The 23,678-nt window shown below is 46.6% G+C and overlaps 2 protein-coding genes across 3 annotated transcripts in view; both read right to left on the bottom strand.

Annotated features, from left to right (window-relative positions):
* Positions 1-8,050, bottom strand: part of Usp43 (ubiquitin specific peptidase 43) — a 66,032-nt gene extending 57,982 nt beyond the window's left edge. For both annotated transcript variants that reach the window (XM_005349832.3, XM_005349833.3), the window contains exon 1: positions 7,541-8,050. In XM_005349832.3, the coding sequence (XP_005349889.1) occupies positions 7,541-8,050 (510 nt within the window). The remainder of the gene's footprint in view (positions 1-7,540) is intronic.
* A 2,842-nt stretch (positions 8,051-10,892) lies between these two features.
* The window catches only part of Cfap52 (cilia and flagella associated protein 52), a 44,480-nt gene continuing 31,694 nt past the window's right edge, over positions 10,893-23,678 (bottom strand). Inside the window, exons 9-14 of the mRNA XM_005349831.3 lie at positions 23,124-23,272; positions 19,385-19,530; positions 17,029-17,180; positions 13,300-13,402; positions 12,335-12,446; positions 10,893-11,335 (exon numbers count right to left, since the gene is read on the bottom strand). Coding sequence (XP_005349888.1) covers positions 11,160-11,335; positions 12,335-12,446; positions 13,300-13,402; positions 17,029-17,180; positions 19,385-19,530; positions 23,124-23,272 — 838 coding nt within the window. The 3' untranslated portion in view covers positions 10,893-11,159. The remainder of the gene's footprint in view (positions 11,336-12,334; positions 12,447-13,299; positions 13,403-17,028; positions 17,181-19,384; positions 19,531-23,123; positions 23,273-23,678) is intronic.

Raw genomic sequence — 23,678 nt, 5'->3', positions numbered from 1 at the left:
TCACCAACATGCCGGCTGTAAATACACACGTGTGTAGCCCCCTCACCAACATGCCGGCTGTGGGGCTTCACTCTGATCACTTCAGTTGGAGTCTCCCCCGAGCTTCCCTATAGCTGAACCACCCACACGGGCAGGGCTGCCTGACTCAGCAAACAAAACTGAAAGCATATTGGCTTGGCACTGTGGGTCAGTGGTAGCATGCTTGCCTAGAATACACAAAGTCCTGGGTTCAATCCCCACAACAGCAGAAGGAAGAGGAAGAAAAGGAAGGAGACACTGTACTAAAAAGTTACTGTTTATCTGTAGATACTATTAACAGGGTGTACCTATCCTACCCTTAAACCACCCACAAAGCTGTCTCACAGTACTGACTTTCTTCCTCTTGTGCAGCCAGTCCCTCAACTCTGAATCTCTAAAACCAGTCCTTTCTCTTAGCATTTATGACATTGGATTTGCCCCACACACAAATGCTTCTGCCTCTCCCCCTACAATGAAGTAGGACAGATCTTCTCATCTAGGTGAGCAGAAATAGTCAGAACTCAACAGTGTAGGATGATCGGCCCACATCTCAGTAGGGACCACAGCCCTTCCCTAGTTCATAGGTTCCTAAGAAACCAAACTAATCTTCCTGCAGCCCAGTAGCTCAAACTCCTTCATTGTTCCATCCTAAACTAACATCTTTCTCTAGTCTCTCTCTCTCCTCCCCTCCTTCCTCACTACCACCAAGATCTCCTACAGCCCTGTAGTCCAAACCTCAAACTTTGTAGTTGAGGATGACCTTGAACTTCTGGCCCTCCTGTCTCTGCCTCCCTTGCACCAAGATTATAGACACTCGCCACCAAGTCTACTACCTCCCTGTTTCAAAGCCCCCGGTAAAGCAAGTCACTCAGGTGCCCCAAACTTTCTGGCATCTATGGTCTAGACTAGCACTTTTGTCTAGCCTCTCACAGTTCTGTCCCCTTCGGGTCATTGTGAATTCTCTTCCTCTTAGCCTGGCTACAACATAATCAAAGCCTCACAAAGAATTTGACAACTTCAAGAAGACAGGTAAGATGGGATCCTAACAACACAACTGTGTAGTGCTGGGGATCTGGCTCAGTGGATAAATACACTTACTGCCAATCACAACAGCTGGAACTCAGTCCCCAAGGCCTGTGGTGGATGAAGAGAACTTGCAAGTTGTCTTTTAACCCTCATACAAGTTCTGTAACAGGCTGGCACTCACAGGCATGTGTGTGTATACCCCTCCCACACACAATTAATGATAAGTAAAAATCAAATTTAAAAAAGTAAAGTCTCTCTGTATATGCACAGTAATTCCACTTTGGAGAACGTAACTTGGAGAGATAAGAGCCACAAGCAAGGATGTTTCTATGGACCAAAAGTATCCATGAGAAAGCTGGTGGTGGGGCCTCCTCACATTTGTACGCAGGACCCTGAAAGGCTAAGGCAGGAAGATCTTAAATTCCAGGCTGGCCTAGGCTATACAACAAGACCTTTTCACCAAGAAACCAAGGGTTGGGGGTGTGGCTCAATGTGGAAAGTTTCCCTAGCCTGTGAAAGACCCAAGGTTGGATCCCCAGCACCACAAGACGGAGCAGGAGCAAAAACACACAAAAGATGAGAATGGTATTTGGTATGTCTATCCTGCAGCACATCTCAGCTTGGTCCGCTGTGTGCATGTGAGTGTGTATGTAAGAGGGTGAGTGTGTGTGTATGATTGTTAGTGTATGTAAGAGAGTGCGTGTGAGTGCATGAGAGTATATATGAGTGTGTGTGTGTATAAGTGTGTGAGAGAGTGTGTGTTCTCTCCCAAACACTGGTGATTTTTCAACATTCCTTCTAGTTATTTAATGGTTCCAGCCAGATTTTTCTGCCCGATAGTTTTTACTGTTTCTGTTTCTCCTCTTACTGTTTTGTCCATAACTTTCAAAACAAAAGTGAAGGGACTGGGGATACAGCTCAGTATTTAGTAAAGTGCTTCATAGTGTGTGAGGGACCCTGAGTTCAATCCTTAGCACCACAGGATGGAAAAAAAAGAAAAAGAATGAATCTTTGTTTCAAGAAAGAGGAGCCTTTACAGGAACATCAGAAGTTCAAGGTCATCCTTGTCTACTGAGTGAGTCAGACGCCAGTCACAAATCAGTAAAAGACAGAAAACTTAAAAAGTTAAAGTAAATAAAAGAAAATGGTTGTATATCTAAATTTGATTTAAAGCACAAGTATATCTAAATTTGATTTTAAGCTAAGCGAAATTCCAGATGGCTGAAACCCTTAGTACAACCATAGAAAAACTAGAATGTCACAAAATAGAAGACAGATCAAAAAGCCTGAGGGAGCTGGGTGTGGTGGTGCATGCCTGTGGTTCCAGCACACAGGAGACTGAGACAGGAGAACCCTGAATTCCAGACCAGCCAGGGCTGCACAGTAAGACTCTGTTTAAAAAAGTTATATTTACAAAAAGACATAGCATAAACAAATCTAAAGCTTCCAGCACTGGGGTAGGAGAAAAAGAAACAATTTGTATAAAACATTTGTAGAGAATACTGAGAACACAGGGAAGCAAACGGAACATTAAGAACAAAGCCGAGCAGAAACACAAACAGTAGAAGAAACTAGTCAAGAAACACGGGAAGTACTTCCATCTCACTCCTAATTGAAGACTAAAAGTAAAGCCGGTTCTCCATCAAGTAAGTCAGGTCCATTACCAAGCCTGCTCACAGGAAGGGTAATGAAATGAGGTGCTGGAGACTTGGGACTGCAAAGAGAACTGACATTATGTGTTCTCTCCTCGAAAAGGGGTTAAGTACCTGATGTTGGTGATTATGTAATTATTCTGAGTTAACCATCTTACCCTGTGTACACACCTCAAAGCATCGTGCTATGCACTATTGACACAGAGTTTCTCTTGCCAATTGTTAAGTCTTATAAAACCAGGGCCAGTGGGCTCATGAGACAAGAACACCCAATCTGCTCTTGGAGAGTTCTTAAATGTGTATATGCAACCTGACATTATTGTTTGGAAAGAAATAACCAATGAGGATTGTAAATAATAAAAAAAGAATAATAATCAAACCCAGTGGAGTTGATTTAGGAAGAAAAAAAGAAAGGTGCCAGGTCTGAAGGCAGACACCTTTAATCCCTTTAATCCCAGCACTCAGGAGGCAGAGGCAGACTGTTTCTGTGAGTTCAAGGCCAACCACAGCTACATAGTGAGGTCCTGTCTTAAAAACTAAAGAAAAATGGAAGGGAGGGATGGAGGGTTCACATTTAAGATGGGATGATGACTAACCAGGTACCTGCACTTCCTAAAACTAATTCAGCACTTGAAATGGATGCACTTCACTATATAACTTACACCTCCAAAAGGTTTTACTTTAAAAGTAAAACCAGAAAGTTATTAAAACAGCTGTTCCTTTTGTTTTGAGAACACGATTCCACTCATGGAATTATATATTTGGAAATAATCAGAGCTGAGAACAATGACTTAAATACAGGGAAACTGGGGTTGGGGATGGCTCAGTTGTTAAGAGCATTGACTGACTTCCAGAACTCGGGTTTGATTCCCAGCACCCAGATAATGGCTCACAACCATCTGTAACTCCATTCTCAGGGATTCAAGGCCCTCTTGGGTGCCATGTGGCACACAGACATACATGCAGGCAAAGGACCCATTTACATAAAGGAAAAGAAATACAATTTTTAAATAAAGTAAGTTAGAAAAATACAGGCATTTTCACTACAGTGTGCTCACTGGAAAACGCAATAGAGCAACAAAGGACTGGCCCATCTGATGATATATTCAATTATTAAAAGTCAAGTTCTGAGCATTATTCTAAAGCCAAAAGGTCTTGTAATAATACTTACATTATTAAAAAGAAATAAAGAACACAGCAGGATGTGGAGGGGTGTGTACCTAGCACTTGGTTGCAGAGTCAGGTACATCAGTTCAAGGCCAGCTTGGTCTATATAGCAAGTTTCAAGCTAGGTAGTCCGTGTAGCCCTAGCTCAAAAACAAACAAGCAGAATGCAGAACTAGAATTTCTTTATTGGGGTGGGGGAGGGGTGTTGTTTTGTTTTGAGGTTTTTGTTTCTGAGACAGGGTTTCTCTGTATAACATTCCTGGTTGTCCTGGAACTTACTTTGTAGACCAGGCTGGCATTGAACTCACAGAGATTCGCCTGCTTCTGCCTCCTAAATGGTGGGATCAAAGGCGTGCAAGCTGCACTGCCCAGCCAGAACTAGAATTTCTGATTCTTTACAACATACCAGTAAGTTTACAATGGTTTATATTATAAGGATTCTGGGGAATTACAGATTCTTCTTATATTTTCTAATTTTTTGCAATAGACATACTTAACTATATCATTAGAAAATACTGAGAACTCAAGAACAATGGCAATGGGTTTCTGATCCTACTGCACGCACTGGCTTTGTGGGAGCCTAGGCAGTTTGGATGCTCAACTTGCTAGACCTGGATGGAGGTGGGGGTTCCTTGGACTTCCCACAGGACAGGGAACCCTGATTGCTTTTCGGGCTGAGGAGGGGGGGGAGGACTTAATTGGGGGGGAGGGAAATGGGAGGCAGTGGCGGGGAAGAGACAGAAATCTTTAATAAATAAATAAATTTTAAAAAAAATATATACCCAAAAAAAAGAAAATAATTATAGATGAGAGGATTTTTTAAAGTGTATTTAATCCATTTTCTGTTGAAACAAAACTTGGTCCTGCTATGTGTGGGAAACTGGTGATTCTGGGCTCAAGAAGGGAGAATACTGTAAACTCATCTTATTTGTGGGTGTGGGGCCAAGCCCCACATGCTGGACCCTTCCTGGGTCTGAAGCTAGCTAACTAACTAGGGTCAAGCCCCACATGCTGGGCCCCTCATGGGTCTGAAGTAGGTTAATCATCTTTAAAGACCATCTCCTTAACAAGATCAAATCCCTAATTCTCCACTCTCCTCCTCAACTACATGAGCCTTCATGGATGAATTTGTCAAAAGGATTCTGGGTCTTCATTCCACTCCTGCTCCACCCCTCTCCTGGGCTGTCATTTTCCTTCCCAGGCCTGGAGTCACTATCTCCCATCTTCCATGTCCTTGGCTGACACTTCATCTTTCATAACCCAGCTCAGGGCAAAGGGACCTCACCAGGGAAGGCTGAACTGCTCCTCCAAACAAATCATACCCTCTTGTCACAACATCCAGAGCACCTTGTATTTTTCCTTTCATCTTATCACCAGTTCTAATTGAGGGCCTCCGTGACCCATGTCGACATCCATTTCTCCTCTAGAGAGTAAACTTCTGGGGAGTATGCTCAGATTTGGACTCAGACTTGGCCCTCGGTCCCAGGATCTGGGTTTGCACTGGCCACTCATCACACAGTCCCTGTTCCCGATAGACTGTCTCCACATTCAATAAGCACACGTTGATTAGGTGAAAGTTTCAATACCCATAAGAGCCCACCTAGATTTCCATCCCTAATATTTAAAAGTCGGGATTCTAAAATCTCCTCTACCTTCCAAATCTGGTCACCTGAGAGTCCCAAGGGAACCCCAGATTACATCTCCTTCATTAACAACTTGCTTATCATTCAGTTTCCCCAAGGCACTGGGAGCTCCCAGGGCCTGGGGATTCAGACAGCAGAAGAGAGGAATTCCTGGTGAGTCACTGGCCATGATTACAAATGTGAGCGTTCTTCCAAGCCGCTTGCCACTCTCACTGCTGTAGCAATGGGGTGGGAATGCATCTGGTAAAGGCAAGCTTACTCAAAGATCACCTCCCTTCCTGCTCTAGGGCTCTCTGCAGGAAGGAAGTGTAATTCCAGAATAAACATTCCCCAGGAACCAGGCATGTTCTCGGTGCTCTATATATAGCTCACCTAACACAACTACCTTATAATGAAGTAATGGTCATATAGTTCGATTTTACAGATGAGGAAAGATTAATCTGCATAAAAATCATAAAGCCCCAGAGACCTTGCTCTTTCTGTGTGTGTGTGCCCCATTGAAGCGTATATGAACACCAAACAAGTGTGTTCCTCGCGGCTTTTTTTTCAGACAGGATCTATCATTGAATCTAGAAGCTCACAAGTCGGCTAGACTGTCTAGCCAGAAAGCCCCAGGGATCCACCTGTTCAGGTCCCCCTAGTGCTGCAACTACAGGCCCACAGGGAAATGACAGGTCTGCTCTGGGTCACTCATTTGACCTTTTTCCCTTTTAACCTGGGTTCTGGAGCCAGAACTCATATCCTCAAAGCCTGCATAACCAAGCGCTCTGCCAAGCACTGAGTCATTGCCTACAAGACCACTATACTACACTGCATATATATATATATATATATATATATATATATATATATATATATATAAATAATTTATTTATTTATTTATTTTGGTTTTTCGAGACAGGGTTTCTCTGTGGTTTTGGAGCCTGTCCTGGAACTAGCTACTATATTTGAAAAGTAACTGTGGCCTAAAAGTGACACTAAAGACATCGTGTGACGACTGGAACACGGTGCTTCTCCAGGAATGGAGGTGGGGGAGGAAGGCAGTGGCTAGCATCCTAGCCCTTGACACAACAAAGGCTGCTTTCTCCGGCTGAAACTCAAGATGTTTATGGAATGAACACTGACAGTCATGCTTGCCCTCGCCTCAGTAACAATCACTAGTCCTCGGGATGCTTCAGCTCTCTGTGCAGAGCTGCGGTTTTACAGCAGGAAGCAAGCCCTGTGCACCAATTATCAGGAACGCTTTAATCCGTCTTTTGTACTTTAACCCATTCTCATGCCCTCACAGCATCCCCAGCTGTAATCTTGCAGATAACAAATGCTCACATACTGTCAGGATTTAATATGAATTAAATTAAGGGACATCATCTCTAAATTAGCAATCTCGCTGACTCCCCCTCCCCCATTTGTCACAGTACCTGACCTACTGGTTCTCGGCAGCTATTGGGCTTAAATAACAGAAAGCCACGGTGTCCAAGGTCATACATGATCTGAAGACCCTCTCCTGCCTTCAACACGCATCACCTTCAGGCCTATGCCCTTTCTATTTACTGATCACTCTGCCTGGATTTTCCCTAGATCTTGGCCTGGTTGTGTCCTTCCCAACATTGTTCTCCACGCCTGTACCACCTCCTTCCCCAAACCTTGGCCTTCAAAACTTCCCACTCTGCACCCCTCCAGATCCGAAGCTCTAACTCACCGTGTCCCGCAAATCCACACTCCTTCAACAACTGCTTGCTAAACACAAAACTGCTGGATAAACTTAAGGCTGCCAGCTCTCTCCACCCCAGCTCAAAATACCAGGGAGAAACTAATTCTAAAAGAAAGCATTTGCAAGTGACAATGTTAACACGTCACCTCAAAACAAAGGCGATAACCGGTGGCTGGACTAGCTAAATGGTATCTACAGAGGGCCCCCCACCTCCCACCCGCCAGGGAACCCGGCTCGGCTTGGTGGTTCACACTCTTTTCAGGAACCGAAACCAGAAGGATCGGTGGAGGCTGCGGACCGCCGGCGCTTCTGGCGCTGCCTACCTTGAACTCAGCGGAAAGTTGGGGCGTGTATTCGCGCGTCCAGAGCGCGCGCACCAGCGCCGCCAGCTGCTCGGTGACCTCGGCACGGCCCGGCGCCGCCCGGTAGCGCCCCAGAGCTAGGAACTCGGCCAGCAGGTCCGTGTTGCTGAGACACTGCACCACGGCGTTCATGAAACAGGTGTTGCCGTGGTTCTTCAAGCCCTGCGCGCCGGGCGGCCGCGCCCCGTCGCCAGCAGACAGCTGGGGCTGGGGTCCCGGAGGACGATCCGGCCCTGGGCTCCCGGGAGTGGCCGGTGCCGGTGCCGGGGCGCAGGCGAAGCCCCCGTCTCCATCGCCATCGTAGGGGCCGGACTGGGCCGGGGGCCGGGACCGGGGTGGCGAGTCCCCTGAGCGGGAGTGGCTGCCCAGAGCTAGCAGGAAGCGGCTGAGCAGGCGGCGCAGGGAACGCCGGCGACGGGGCCGGGGCGCGGGCGGCCCCTCTCCCAGTGCGTCCCCGACTCCGGGATCCATGCTGGCCGAGCACGGTGGTTCGGGAGCACAGCCCCCGGGGTCCGAAACGGACCGGCAACTCCCCGACCCTCACCGCCTCTGAGAGGCGTGGGGCGCCGGCTACCTGAGGGCCAGGTGTGCGGGCACCGGGCGAGGGCGGAGCCAGGGGCGGGGCCGTTCGGCCGCCGCCCCGCCCCGCCCCGCGCGGGAATCCGGCCCTGGGGCAGCGCCCGCCGCTGGGCTCCCGCCTCCGCGGCCCCGGCTGGGAATGCAATCCCCTGGAGCCCGCCTAGAGGACTTGCCCGCCCTTCCTTCCCGCCTTGGAAGAGGCCTTTCCCATCTGTTCACCTTCTCCGCCCATCCCTACGCTGCGGAGACAACCCGGGGATAGAAAGCAAAGCCCAGGCTCTGGTTAAGTTTTCCTGGTCTTGGGAACCAGGTGAAGACGACGAAAAATGACCGGCGAGCGGTTTCCCGGGTGACTCAGGTTTGCCGAGAGGAGCGCGCTGGTAGCTAAGCCGGTAGGGAGTCCAGGTTCAGGTGCGTGTGGTCAGGTGGCGCCACTTCCTTTGTAGGCTTTGCCTGCACCCGTCTCTGCACTAGAACTGGGAGTACTAGTGGGTTGGGGTTTGTTTTTATCTTGTTGTTGCTGTTGTTTTTTTCACACTAGGATACAGTAATTTTCCAAAAACTTGGGAGACTTGATTGTCCTGGTTTTCATCGGTGAAGGGAGCTCGGAGAGGTTAACGAAATGAGAGAAACCGGAACTCGATCCCCGCTGGGTGTACTGCGAGTTCCAGCCCTTTACAACCCCAGAATTTGCTTGGCAGCAAGTTTGCCGGGTCTCAGGCGCGCCCCCTACTCGGTTGCTGTTTCATTCCTCCGTGTAAAATCCTGGCGTTATCGTTACCCAATCAGAATTAGTTTGGCCTTGCCCCGCCCTTTATTCCCTGGGTAACCCTGGAGGCCTTGGCTCCTTTTATCCTATAACTGTCAGGTTTATAATTAATCAGACAAGGTCTTGCAAAATGAATTTCTCATCAGTTTCTAGCTCAAAAAGAGATCAGCAGCTTTCTGGAGTCAGTATTACGTCAGTACTCAGAAATGTGACTTGCTATTTAATAAGTGGTCATCATTTATTAAATATCCTCCTCGATCTTTCACATAGGATTGCAGCAGTTACCCTGTGCCAAAAAACTGCACAAGCTAAGGATAAAGAATAGCCTGTAGTGTCCGAGACTTAAAGTGTAAAAGGTCACCATTTACCCCCCCCCCCAAAGAGATAACCGCGTGGTTGATTAATTCATAAGATTCATTCCATCGCCCTGCCGATGGTAAGTATTGAAGGTGTCCATGGTCTTGGCCGACTCTAACGAGTCATCTCCAGAATTTCACTTCTGAGACCATTCCAAGATCCTTAGTAACACACAGGGATTTATTGGGGTGGTGGCGTTTGGTAACAGTTTAGGGGTTTTGTTGGTTTTGTTTTAGCTTGGGGGTTGGTGAAATGGAGTCTGTCTCCACTTGTGTAGCCCAGGTTGGTCTGTCACCCTTAGCCTCCCGAGTGCTGGAATCCTGGGTGTGTGCCTTCACGCCTGGCTGACACAACTTAGGAAGCATTTGGTGTTTAACTCTGTCGGGATTGCCGCTGGTGCATTACCAGCTCAGCTCCCTCACGTCTCACAATAAAGGTCTGAGTGGAAATTTATTCTTACTTGGCCAAGTAAAAAACAGAAGCTGAAATTGTTTTATGAGCTCGTTGTATAGGCTAATTTTGATAGTTAATCTGATCATATTAAGAAATCACCTAGGGCCGGGCGGTGGTGGCGCACGCCTTTAATCCCAGCACTCGGGAGGCAGAGGCAGGCGGATCTCTGTGAGTTCGAGACCAGCCTGGTCTACAGAGCTAGTTCCAGGACAGGCTCCAAAGCCACAGAAAAACCAAAAAAAAAAAAAAAAAAGAAAGAAATCACGTAGGGATGGTAGGGCAGGTAAAGGTACTTGCTACCAAGCCTGGGGACCTGAGTTTGATCTCTGAACCACGTGATGGAAAGAAAGAACTGGCCACTCAGACGGTCCGCTGGCTCTATACACGTGCTGTAGCATGGGCGTATGCACACACACAATAAATAAATAAATAAATAAATAAATAAAATGTTTAAAGATCACCTAGGAGACTGAAGGGTGCCTATATACATGTGCTGTAGCATGGGCGTATGCATACACAATAAATAAATTAATTAATTAAATAAATAAGGAAATAAAATGTTTAAAGATCACCTAGGAGACTGAAGGGTGCCTCGGGAGAGACTGCAAGGGTGGTTCTTGAGAGGACTAATTAAGTTGGGAAAGACTCACTCTAAATATGAGTGCTACCATCACATGGATCAGGGACCTAGAGTAAATAAAGGGGGTGAGCACTGGCTTCTTCTCTCCTTCCTGCCTGGGGTGATGGGCATCCGTGAGCTTCACTGTGAGGTTCCGCTCAGGTGCCAGCCTGGGGCAAAGCCAGCGTGGATCAAACCATGGGAAACACTGTGTCAGAATAAGTCATGCTTTATGTTGTTTCTGTCGGGTATGTGAACAGCTATATGAAAGTAACTAATACACCTGCCCAAAAATGTGGGTTCAAACCTAACCGCTCATGCTGCTTCACCAGTGAACTGATAAGTTAAAGGGTAAGTTTGAGCTAGGGAGATAGCCCAGTGGAGCCACAGTTACCTACCATGCCTGAGGCCCTAGTCCCATCCCCATGACCACACACGCTCATTTTATTTTTACAAGAAAAAAGCATCCCTCCCTGGGGACAGATCAGGAGGAATGCCTGTGGATTTGGGGGGACATAAAAAAAGAGATTATGGCCAGAAGACAGCACCTTCAAATTTATTAATAATTAAAAACTCAAAAAATTATATTATGGACAAATTTTTTTCTATAACAGTTCAGTTTCAACGTACAATGTGAGATTGCAGATTATTCTATAAAGGAAAGGAGAAACTTCAAGATAAAGGATTTTGACTACAGAATGAAAGTAGCCGTGAGACATCAAGACTGGTGCAGGGGCCGATCCACACTTGGTCTTGGGCAGGGCTGTACTCGGTGCAGGTGGAGGCTGGGGAATCCTCGTGCTTCACGAAGCAAATGGGTACTTCCATCTCAGGATGGCTCCGTCTGCACTCACACTGATGATGTACTGGTTTCCTGGACTTACCCGGATGCCCATGATGTTGCCACTGTGTCCCACCCCGACGTGAGTCACTTCACCCTCATTATAATCCCAGACTTTGACCAGATGGTCATGTCCCCCTGAAAAACAAGTACATGACATGGTTGACATAGAACAGTGGAACAGCCCCGACCTCACATAACTGCTTCATTTTCAACGCAGTCCCCCATAGGATGCAACTTGAAGAAAGAAAAATCCATTATTATGTAAAGCTTTTTCTTGACCTAAAAAAAAAAAATCTTTGTATGTTGTAGTAAATTTAGAATGGAAAGGAAAATGCCACCCAGAATTAACCACTAACCACACCCTAACTGTTGGTCCTTCTACTCTTTCCACTCTTTTCTCCACAAATGCAGAGGTGTAGCTGCACACCTGTGTATGTATTAGCATCCCACTGTGTCTGGTTTAATATCTTTTTCTAAGTCAGTGTGTTTATGGAACTTTGATTTATTTGAAGCGCTTATTAATGTCCTGAAGAATCAAAGAGCCTGGCAGGAAGTTGTATTGATGCTGTTCTAGTGGCCATGTCCTGTGGTAAATGCCCCCAAAAACCATTAACTAGTTCATTCACAGCAAGGAGTTGAGGCATCACATTCTTCAACAATAACAACAAACAAACAAAAAACTGGTGGCTCACACTTAAGTAAAAAAGACAACTAGGAGGTGGGAATGGGGGCCTATCTATCTCATATCCTAGCGCTCAGGAGTCTGAGGCAGGAGGATCACAAATTCAAGGCCAGTGGGAGCAAGACCCTATCTCAAAACAAAAACAATAAAAACGACCAAAAATTTAGAGGAAAGCACCTCAAAGGCTTGGGACATTTGAAGGCTCATTTCTACCCCAAAGAGCAAACCTCACGATGTCAAGCTGTCTTTTCTCTTTGCCCTGTACAAATGTCTTCCCTCATTGAAGTGTGACTTTTCCCGCCATGGTGGTGGGTTGTTTGGGCTGAATGTTACCCAAGGTGTCCTTGAGACCCTCTACAGGCTCTTCTCATTGACTCTCACTTAAGACTTCCTTGTCCTCTGAAATAAGGAACCCTGGGGGTTTTCTTACCTTATTTGGTACTGGGACTAACCTGTCACAAAGTGTCCTCCTTCCTGAGTGATGTCCATACCATTGATCGACCCAGACAAGGAACCTTCCAACTCTCTGATTACTGACCCATCAAATACTTCCCAGTAAGCAATCTGGAATACAGAAGGGCATCAGACAGGAATTGGTGCAGTGGAACCATCCACACACATGCTCGCAAAAAATGCCTCCACTTTATATAGAAGGTAGCAAAAATACACCCTGGGAGGGGATAAGTTGGAATTATAAATAGGCCATGGCGAGGGGGTGGAGAAATCATTTTATTATTTTTAGTATTGGTTTTGAAATTTGCATGCTATTTAAAGAGATGTTGATATGCCATAAACCTGGATAGTGACAGAAAGAGATTTTTTGATAAGGCGAAGCAGATTGGGTCTGCTGCAACATGGAAAATAAAGAAGAGAAGTACCACTGGGGAAGTCTGCTTCTGCGCTCTGAGGATGAGGGCCAAACTGCAGGCCTGGTGGGAGGGAGAGTTCCTTCTGGCAGGGTTTGGGGGACGGGGCTTTGTGCCAGTCCGACTGGACCCGGTCTCATCTTTATTCATCACTAAACCCTAAATTGTCTTTCTGGTCCAAAGCGACAACATATTCCATAGGGTGGGATTTAAAGAGACTGAACACCTAACCTTGTTCTCTGCCTGGAAATGGGACACCAAGCTGGGAGAGATGGGTGCTTGAAATGGGGAATCAGTCCTCTGGACTGTATATGTAGGGCCATAGTATCACCCATGGGGGTCAGCATGCAAACATGCTCGAGCCCCTATGTGAGATGACACACTATCTACATATAACCTATGCACATCCTCTATCTGTATACTGTAATAAATTGTTCTGTAAGGATGCAATCCACCCACCCCTCCCCCCACTTCAAGCATTTGCAGGCATTCACAGTTGATTGAATCTGCAGACACGAGGCTCTGGACGGTGGAGGGCCATCTGTGCTCACCTTTCTGTCTGTGCCACTGGTGATGATCTGGAATTCCTCGGGGTGATAACAAACACACTGGAATAGGGTGTTGGCCAGGATCATCTGATTCCTCCTAAGTCGCCTGAAAAGTAGATTCAAACACTCTGGAACTCAACTTTTCCCTCCCCTAGAAAACGTTTTTATTATGCGCCGTGCAGCTGGGCAAGCTTGGATGGGGTTGGTTTTTCTTAGACTTCTCATGCTGCTCACACGGTAGCACCTGGTTTGGTTTGGGTTTTGTCAAAAACAGACACTGGGGGACTGGAGGTTCGGTTTAGGAGCATGTGCTGCTCTTTGCAAAGGACCTGAGTTTGGTTCCTAGAACTGGCATCAGGCCGCTCACAACTGCCTATAAATCTAGCTCCGGGAAATCTGATGCCCTCTTTTGGCTTCACATGTATACACACATATGTTTTTGTTTTTTTAAAAAAAAAAAGAATTTTAAAGTAAACTTCTGGCTATTCTGCTCTGTTCTTATGTCTCCTCCCACCTGAAGTGTCAGCAAGAGTCGGAAGACAAGGGCTAAGGATGGTACCCCCTTCTAGAGACAGAGCATGAGAAGGAAGTAGAAGATGCTGAATTCAGAGCCACACTACCACTTGTCACAATAATCTGGATTCTCAAGGCCACCGTTGGGACCAAGTGGCTCCCCTGTAAGCTGAGCGGCAAAGTGTGGGGAAAGACTGTTCTAATGAATATTACTGGGCCCACCCCTAAGGTTCTGGAGTCAGAAGGTTGTGATGGAAGCCCAGAGATCTGTATGTGTTTGAAACCAGCCTTCCCATCGATGGTTATATGCACACAAGTTTGAGAGCCTCTTGCCTTAGACACCGTAGACAAGCTTAGGCTACTTCAAACTCTGGTGGATTCAGGAGTATGCATAGGCTTTCCAGCTAAACATCCCTGATCTGAAAAATGGAAGTGGAAATCTGAAACTTTTGTCAGTACTAACATGATGCAAAAAGAAATGTAAAGGTTTGGGGTTTTAGGGGTTTTGGAGCCTTAAGATTAGGGATGCTAAGCCTGTCCAAGAAACACGGCTGTATTGCTTCTTCCAGAGCTGGTACGCCGGTGGTTGTCTCACTGGCCCAGCTCCTGGCTGGAAATGCACCTTCTGCAGTTTCTTCTCATAATGGAGGCTTTCAAACCCAGGGTTTGAGCAGAGGATTTTTAAACATTTTTGGCACAAATTAAATATGCTTGCTGCACAAAAGGAAGGTGTCAAAGGTGTGAGGTAGTCACAAGCCGCCACTAAAATAAACTCAGGTCCCCTTCTCGGTCCACAGTTTCCCAGTGGGACAGTCATGTGTCCATGGGTCTAGGCCTTGGCCCAGCAACACCTCATGGGAACTTATTAGACATGCAGAAGCACAGGTGTCTTCTAAATCTATTCAATGAAAAGCTGTCTACAGAGCTGGGCATGGTGGCACATGCCTTTAATCCCAGCACTTGGGAGGCAGAGGCGGGTGGATCTCTGAGTTCCAGGACAGCCTGGTCTACAAAACAAATTCCAGGCCAGGCTATTACACAGAAAAACCCTGTCTAAAAAACAAACAAACAAAACCAAAAAACAAAAGAGCATGTAAACAAGATCCCACAGTGACTGGAAATCCGAGTAGGGAGTCAGGCCCACTTAGGAAATAAGAGCTCACTGTGCTTTGGGGTTTTGTTTTGTTTTGCTTTGCTCGTGTGTGAGGTGTGCATGCATGTGTGTGACTGTGCAAGTGGAGGCCAGGGGTTGACATTGGTTGTCTTCCTCAGCCACCCTCCACATTATGCTTTTTTGGGACAGGCTTTCTCTGTCTCTGTCTCTCTCTCTGTCTCTCTCTCTCTGTCTGTCTCTCTCTCTCTCTCTGTCTGTCTCTCTCTCTCTCTCTCTCTCTCTCTCCTAGAACTGACGGGTTCAGCCAGAGCAAACCCTCAGGATCCTCTGTCTCTACCTCCCAAGTGCTGAGATCACAGGCATGCACCACCATGCCCGGCTTTTCTGTGGGTTCTGGGGATTTGAAACCGGGTCCTTGTGCCTCCACTCCACCAGCTAGACTGTATCCACAGCCCTGCTTTGCACTTTTTAGTTTAAAGTATTCTACTTTGCTTTCAGTCCTCACTCCCCTCTCTCGAGGTGGGAACATTCCAGCTGGGCATGGTGGCACATGCCTTCACCCACAGCTACTTGAGAGGCTGACGTGGAAGGATCTCTTGAGCCTAAGAAGTCAAGACTGGCCTGGACATCACAATGGTACCCCATCTCAAAAAAGGAGGGACATAGTCTTTGACCAACTCTACCTCCTTTTTCCCTCTGTACTTAATTCAAACTCTTTAGACAATTATGCAAATTCCATGCATCACAGAAGTGATAGAAAGGTGATGTGTTGAAGGAAGATTGGGGTAGGGTTGGGGCGAAGGTTTGATTCCAAAATAAAAACAGCAAAAATCCCAACAGCCAAAAAAAAAAAAATTTAAAAATCATCTTTGACAATTCTCTGAATGCTCCTTTGATGAAGTTCACATGTTTTGGCCCTCACCGTTAGGCGTTGCCGTCTTCTATGGGTCTGTGATTTACTCATAGTGTAAGCAGTCCCTGGAATGTGGTCAAATGAGGGGGATGCCTCTCCCTCCCAGGGCAGGCTCATGACCTAGCAAGATGACATGAGGAACTGGCTGCCCTATAACTCCTTGTTAATGTTCAACATTTAGGTTGAATGGATTTGCATTAGATCATGCTTCACTGCATGTATCTGGAAAAGTGCTTCCCTGTCTGTCCAGAAACTTCTGATATTTGGTTCTTCCTGGAGACCATATTTCCCCCACTGGCATCTATAACCCTTGGACAGCCAGGGAGTCCAAAGCCTTCTAAGAAGCTTTTATTAGGGATAGTTAATCTTGATGTTAGAATCACCTAGTAGATATACATTCTGGCATGTCTGTGAGAATGTTTCCAGAGAGGGTCAGCTGGGTAGGAAGGACCACCCTGAATGCATACTGTTCCATGAGCTGGGATCCTGAACTAGCTAAAAAGCAGAGTGAGGGACTGGAGCTATGACCCAGTGGTTAAGAGCACTGGCTGCTCTTTCAGAGAACCAGGGGACCAGGGTTCAGTTTCTAGAACCCACATGGTGGCTCACAACTGTCTGTAACTCCAACTGCAGGAGATGTGGCACCCTCTTCTGGTCTTTGCAGGCACCAGGCATACATGTGGCACATAGACATAATGCAGCCAAAACACCCATAGGTGTAAAATAAAAATACAAAATTGGGCAGTGGTGGCACACTCCTTTAATCCCAGCACTCCAGAGGCAGAGACAGGCAGATCTCTGTGAGTTCAAGGCCAGCCTGGTCTACAGAGCGATTGCCAGGACAGGTTCCAAAACTAGAGAAACCCTGTCTTAAAAGCCAAATAAATAAATAAAAATACAGTCCCTCTCCAAAAAGCCTTTACGGGAGAAAGCAAGTCGCAAAGCACATGCATTTCAGACACAACATGCCCAGTCACCTCACACCCTGCTGTCATGCCTCCCCACCACAATGGACAATATTCTGAAATTAGGAGCCCAAGTAGACCCTTTTCTTCCCAACTCCTTAAGAATATTTTGTCCCAACAGCAAGGAAGTAAACTAATACACTCCTCTGGGATCTTGCTGTGCTCAGCAGGATGCTGGGATCTTTGTAAGTGCTGTGTTAGCCTTCGTAGCCATCCTAGGTACCTACACAAGGTCCCAAATGATGCACGTCCCATCGGTGCTGGCAGTGACGCACTCCTCATTGTTCTTCTTCACCCTGATACAGGACACAGAAGACTTGTGCTCCTTTAGCGCCTCCTCCAACTTCTGGGTCTGGCAGCCTATCTGCCACACCCTTACCTGTGGGCCCCAAAGCACAGGCTAGCAACACAAACCCGGGACTTTGGAAGGGATCGAGGAAGCCCCGGGGAGTGTTTCCCTCTCTGCTGGGTGTGACCATTTAATTCCCTCTTCCTATTTCAGTCAGACAGGGTGGGAACGCAACACTTTGGGGCAGGGGTGTGTACAAGATGTGACCATCGTCCCGCCAGGTGTGGATGGTGCTGCTACCAATCTCAAACCCGCTTCTACTTTCAGAAAGAGAGAATGATCAGGCTCCCACTACAAGAATCAATATCGCAAGGGCTTCTGCTAAGCCCAGAGGAAGAACCTGTCTCCTCGCTTCTGCTGAGCATTGCTCTCAAATTTCTCCTGCCATCAGGAAAGTTCCTGCTCCCCAAAGCCATATTTAAACTCTCACATCAGCTGTTCGGTTTTCGTAATCTGAAAGCAATGATATTCAGCCTCAGAGAATCTAATCGCCATTGTCTTTTATATATGGGACGGAGCCCCACTATATAGCCCATCCTGCTCCTTGGACTTGGGGTGAGCTCCTGAGCAGTGGTAGGGAGAAGTGAGGATGTGGAGATGTGGGCAAGAGCGAGCGTGGTGGAAGTGGTGAGGGACGGGACCAAGCCAGCGGGAGGCTTCAGGGGCACAGAGCAGGCATGGGCTGGTCAGGTAGCAGGGCCCTGATGGCAAATATGCACACACATTTTACAGAGAGGAATATGTTTTTTCCTTAAGAGTGTTGCTATTTTCAGTACACTTCAGGGCTCCGAGGCACAGAGAGGTCACAGTCTGTGCCACATGCTGGAAGAGGGGATATTTCAGCCCAGCCATTCACCTCACTTGCCCAGACTCTTCCAAGGGTTTCCCCAAGATGCTGGGTCTTTTCTCCACTCTGAAAAACTCTTCCTATGATAGCTGAGAAGAGAAAGGAGGATGACACCCCCTTCGTAAACAAAAACAAGGCTTTGGGATTCAAAAGAAAAAAATGTAGACAAAAACAAGGCTTTGGGATTAAAAAAAAAAATGAGGCCATAGGAAGAGAGACCCTAAATAAACCTGAGAATAAAATGTTTTTATGATCTTCAAAATAATTGGAAGAAAAAGTTGAGTGTAGCAACATTAAAAAAATAGCCAAGGCTGGTGTGGTGTCATACACCTTTAATCCCAGCATTGAGAGGCAGAATCAGGTGGATCTCTGTGAATTCAAGGCCACTCTGGTTTACTATACCACAAGTTCCAGGCCAGCCGGAGGCTACATAGTGAACTCTTATCTAAAAGTTAAAATTAATGCATATGTTAACAAACTGATTCTATATCACCTGCTTTAAGAGGTAAGATGAAGACAAGTGACTCAGCTATGGTTCTTCGGGGAAAGAACGAGTCTGTCAAACCGGCAACCCATTAAGTTGCTTTCCCAGCTTGGTTCCAAAGGGGCTGTTTTCCTGTCTGTATCTTACCCACCCTCTCTGTAAGCAGGTAGATTTAATGTCTGCTTAAAGCATTAGAACTTGAATTTATGATATATTTTACGATCTCGTCAGAAATCTTAATTTGACCCTTTCTGAATTCTAGTGCGGGTACACACTTAAAAGTGAAATGCAGAGGCTGACAGATGTCTCAGCAGTTAAGAACACTGGCTGCTCTTCCCGCAGTTAAGAACACTGGCTGCTCTTCCAGAGGACCTGGACTTGGAGTCCCATGAGCCAAACAGCAGTTAGCAATGGCCTGTAACTACAGTCTCGGGGGATTCCATGCCTTCTTCTGGCCTCTTGGGGCACTGCACACACACGGCATACATACGAATTCTAATTAGACTTAATAAATAAAACCCAGATTGGATATCAGGCTGTGAAAGCTGAAGGATCAGAGAAACAGGACAGCAGCCACTAGAGAGACCTTTCACCTCTACCAGTGCTCAAACCAAAGAGGCGATCCTGTCTCTACTGATCCTCTGCTTGCTCACACTGCCTCCTCAGGCTGCCCTGCTTCTCTGATCTCTCAGCTTCACCCCCTAATATCTGAGTCTGGGTTTTTATAATTAAGAACAATTAGAATTCCTTCTAAGTACATACATGCAAATGCCCGTACTCATAAAAAAAATAAAATTTCAAACTAAAAAAGAAAATCAAAATGAAAAATGGATAGCTTCCTTTGAGATAGTTGCTCTAAGTTAAAGACTTTTTAAAAAAAAAAAATGTCATTTAGAAGTGTACCTCCCCTTCTCCTCCGCCACTGATGATCCGTTTGCAGTCACTGGTGGTAGCAATGGCGGTTACTCCAATCCTGTGAGCACTGTTAATGGCGTATATCAGCCGACCTGTCTCTGGAGCAAAGGCTCGGATCTTCCCATCATCCCATGCTGGCACAGGAAGGAGACAAAAGGCACACTGTCAGTATATTTGCCGCCTTTCTCTGCAGACTGACAGTCTCCTGAATCACCAGTGAGAGTGAAAAGTGGAAGAAACGGCGCGAGTGGAAGGAGAGGCTAACCTCAGCAAGGACCGGTCCCCTTGCGACCTTTTCTCCGGCCTCCCAAACTGGTCACACCTGGAAAGCGGGAGGAAGAAGTCTGGGGTGTCCTGGCCTAGAAGTGTATCTCACGGCAGGTGAAGGAGGCCTGTTTTTACTCCACTTTCTTCTTCATCATCATTATCATTATTAGGATGTTTTGGTTTGGTTTGGTTTGGTTTGGTTTGGTTTTTCCAGACAGGGTTTTTCTTTGTAGCCCTGCTTGTCCTGGAACTCACTCTGAAAACCAAGTTGGCCTCAAACTCACAGAGATCCTCCTGCCTCTGGTTCCTGAGTGCTGGGATTAAAGGTGTGCTCCACCACTGCCCATTACCCATGTAATTGTTACCACACCCAGGATGCATCCGGCTCACAGTTCCAAATAACCTCTGCCTTCTCATCCACCCATTTTCATTGTTATCTGAGACAGGGTTTCACTGTGTAGCCCAGGCTGTCCAAACTCCGTCCTCCTGCCTCAGCCTCTCAAATCCGCACCCTGCTTCCCCCACCTTTAAGTCTGATACTCCTTCCCTGAATCTCACCATCTTGCCACCTCAACCAAAGCCTCGAGCTCAAGGCAGGAACCTCGGAGTCACTGTTGGTTCTTGATTCCTTTCTATTCCAAGCCTACAGCTCAACCGTCAATCTGTCAGGAAGTCCCTTCAGCTCCACTGTCACAAACATCTAGGCTCTGACCTCCTCCCCCCACCTCAGATGGCACTCCCCCATTCAAGCTGCAGCCTCCTCTCTCTTGAGCCCTCTCAGTAGCTTCTCCCCTGCACCCCGGCTTACAATCAGCCACTTCTTAAAATCCAGTCCCCTTCCTGAACAAGACCTCCACAATATTTTCCCCACTGTCCTAGAATTAAAATCCAAATTAAAAAAATATATACTGATTAAAAAAAAGAAAAGAATGTGTGTGAGAGTGTGTACATGTCAGTGCAGGTGCCCGAGGAGGGCAGAAGAGAACATGGGATCCCCAGGACCTGAATTAATAAATGGTTGGCGTGGGTGTTGGGAACTGAACTCTGCAAGACCAGTCAATATGCGCTCTTCTTCTCCCCAGCCCCCAAATCCAGCTCTTTATTCTGCACGCTACCTCGTACGTGGCACCCACCTACCTCTTCAGCTTCCTCTGCTATCAGTCTTCCTGAGGCCCCACCCCTCCCATAACTAAAAAGCTCCAGACACACTAACACTCCTGCTATTCCTTAAATACATCAAGTGAGTTTCCACCTCGGAGCCGCTGTACTCTCTAGTCCCTCAACCTGGAATACGTTTCCTCAGGTCTGTGTGCGGCTGAAATTTGCTGTCAACTTTAGTGCTGTCTCTTGAGCTTAGCAATTTTAAATAGGCTGCTCAAGGTAGATCCCATTTCAGCAAAGACATTGGAAAGTCAGAGGGAATGAAGGGACAAGCCATGCAGGGGCTTGGGGGACAAACATTCCAGGCCAACTGAACAGCTAGAGTAAAACCAGCATGCCCAGTGTGTTTGCAGAATAGGGAGGGATGCAAGCAGGGCACAGGGGGTGAGCAGGTTGAGAAGACGAGATAAGAAGTGAGGAGGGCAGTAGTGAAGGTCCTACAGGGCCTTGCAGGTGACTGCCAGGGGAAGAGGCTTGCAAAGTCCAGCAAATGGCAAGACCTAATTTAACATTTGAAAATAGACCTTTGGTTTCTGTGGGGAGAAAAGACTGGTGGGCAAGAGAAGAAGCAGATAGGAGTAATAGGAACTACTGGGGCGATCTAGAAGAGCTGACAGTGGCCAGGACCAGGATGGAGAAGATGACCAGCAATGGACCTACGGCTGTCCTTTGAGATGGGGTCATTTGGGGCACATTGATAAAGGTGTAAGAGAAACAGAGTAGAGGCAAGGGTGACTCTAAGATTCCCTTGTCCAAGGACCTGGGCACAATGTACGTCACTCGGGGGAGAAGACATAGGGGGCAGGGGAAGGAGGAAACAGAGCCAAGGAAAGAGAGGATGGGCTCCTAGGTCTCTGTTTTAATAGCTTCACTCAGACCCACTTGACTTTCCCTAGTGTAAACCAATACATTTATTTTTGACCACTAGGGAAATTTGATATAGATTACTCATGATTTTAAAAAATTATTGCTTCATAGGAAAATATTTTTAGAGATATATATGGAAATATTTAGAGGAGGAATATGTGGTATTTATAATTTGGAAGGGGGTTGGTTTCTTGAGTCAGGGTATCCTATAGCCCAGGGTAGCAAGAACCTTGCTATATAACAAGAATGATCTTGAACTCCTAATTCCCCCACCTCTACCTCCCAAGTGTCAGAATACTAGGATCTCACACACCATGTATCTATCAACTTATAGCATCTATCACTTACGTTAGAACATGAGTTTGGCATAAATTGTATTTAAAATTTTTCTGTTTAGGGACCGGAAAGATGGCTCAGTGGTTAAGGGCACTGGCTGCTCTTCCAGAGGATCCAAGTTCATATTCCAGGTACCTATATGTCTGTTACTCCAGTTCTAGTGCCCTCTTCTGCTTCTGTGGGCACCAGGCAGGCATGCGGTACACACAGACATACTTGCAGGCAAACCACCCATAACATATAAATAAACAAAACAAACAAACAAATAAATGATGTTTAAAAAAACTTTCCCTTTTACCAGCACTTACAAGTTAGAGTCAGGAAGAGCAGGAGTTTGAGGCCATCCTCAGCTACATAGCAAGTTCAAGACCAGTGTGTGTTACTGGAACCCTCTTAGAACAAACAAACAAACAAACAAAACTGAACCTTGTTCATATAGAATTGTATATGCATGAATGTAAAATTAAAAAGAATTTTTTGGGTCGGCCGTGGTGGTGCATGACTCTTAATTCCAGCACTTGGGAGGCAGAGGCTGGTGGATCAAAACAAGCCTGGTCTACAGAAAGAATTCCAGGACAGCCAGGGCTACAAAGGGAAACCTTGTCTTGAGGGGAATATTCTTTGAAGCACATCTTAGTTTGGGTTGGATTTTTCTCTCTTATACAAATGGGTTCTAGTCCACAATCCTGTGCATACTATGCCTCCAGTCCAGTTCAACATCGACTATTCTCCCTACTAAGCAAAGCATCCCTGGTAAGTGAAAGAGTGTGAGAGGCATGGTTCTTTTCATCTAGGAGAAACCTCCTGGGTAGACCAGAACTCCAAGGAGAGGCTAGACCCCAAGGGAAGGAGGAGAGATGACAGAAGGCATTCAGGCATTAGTAGAAAATGAGGATGCCAAGAATTGAAACCCCAGCCAGACCCTAGATCCAAATTTCCATTGGGAGCAACTATCAAATTTTCTGTTGTTTGGTTGCTGGTTTGAGACAGGATCTCAAGTAGCACGGGTTGGCCTCTAGAACTCAAGAATAGCCTTGAACTCCTGGTCCTCCTGCCTCCACCTTGCAGGCGTGTGCCACCATACACATCCTGTCACCTGAGATGATGCTCCTGCCGTCTCTCATGAAGTCGATGCCATGGCAGGTCATGTTGGGCACGGTGATCCGAAGCAGCTCCCGGTTGGACATTGTGTGCCACACCCTGATGTCTTTCTTGGCACATGTAGCAAATAGCTCAGCAGTACCACTACGGAGAAGTCATTGAGGGACAAGCCGTCAAAGATGGGCAGTGTTCAGTGGGTACCAAATGTGCCTCATAAGGCTCGGGGCAGCATGCCCTTTGCATACTGGTTACCCGAGGGTGTGATTTAGAGGTCTCTTGTGTGGAGAGACACTCAACCGATTCCTCACAGCCTCTGTGGAAAATCTTTTGTCATCTTTTCACTTTTGGAAGAGTCTGTGCAAAGTTGTTTATAAAGAAAAAGTCAGGAGGGGGAGGAAAATGGGAGGCAGGGAGGAGGCGGAAAGCTTTTTCAATAAAAAAATATAAAAAGCACGGCGGTGGTGGCGCACACCTTTAATCCCAGCACTCGGGAGGCAGAGGCAGGTGGATCTCTGTGAGTTCGAGACCAGCCTGGTCTACAAGAGCTAGT

Source organism: Microtus ochrogaster, chromosome 7 (genome assembly GCF_000317375.1).
Source record: "Microtus ochrogaster isolate Prairie Vole_2 chromosome 7, MicOch1.0, whole genome shotgun sequence".
Classification (NCBI taxonomy): domain Eukaryota; kingdom Metazoa; phylum Chordata; class Mammalia; order Rodentia; family Cricetidae; genus Microtus; species Microtus ochrogaster.
This window is presented reverse-complemented; position numbering and strand designations above follow the sequence as displayed.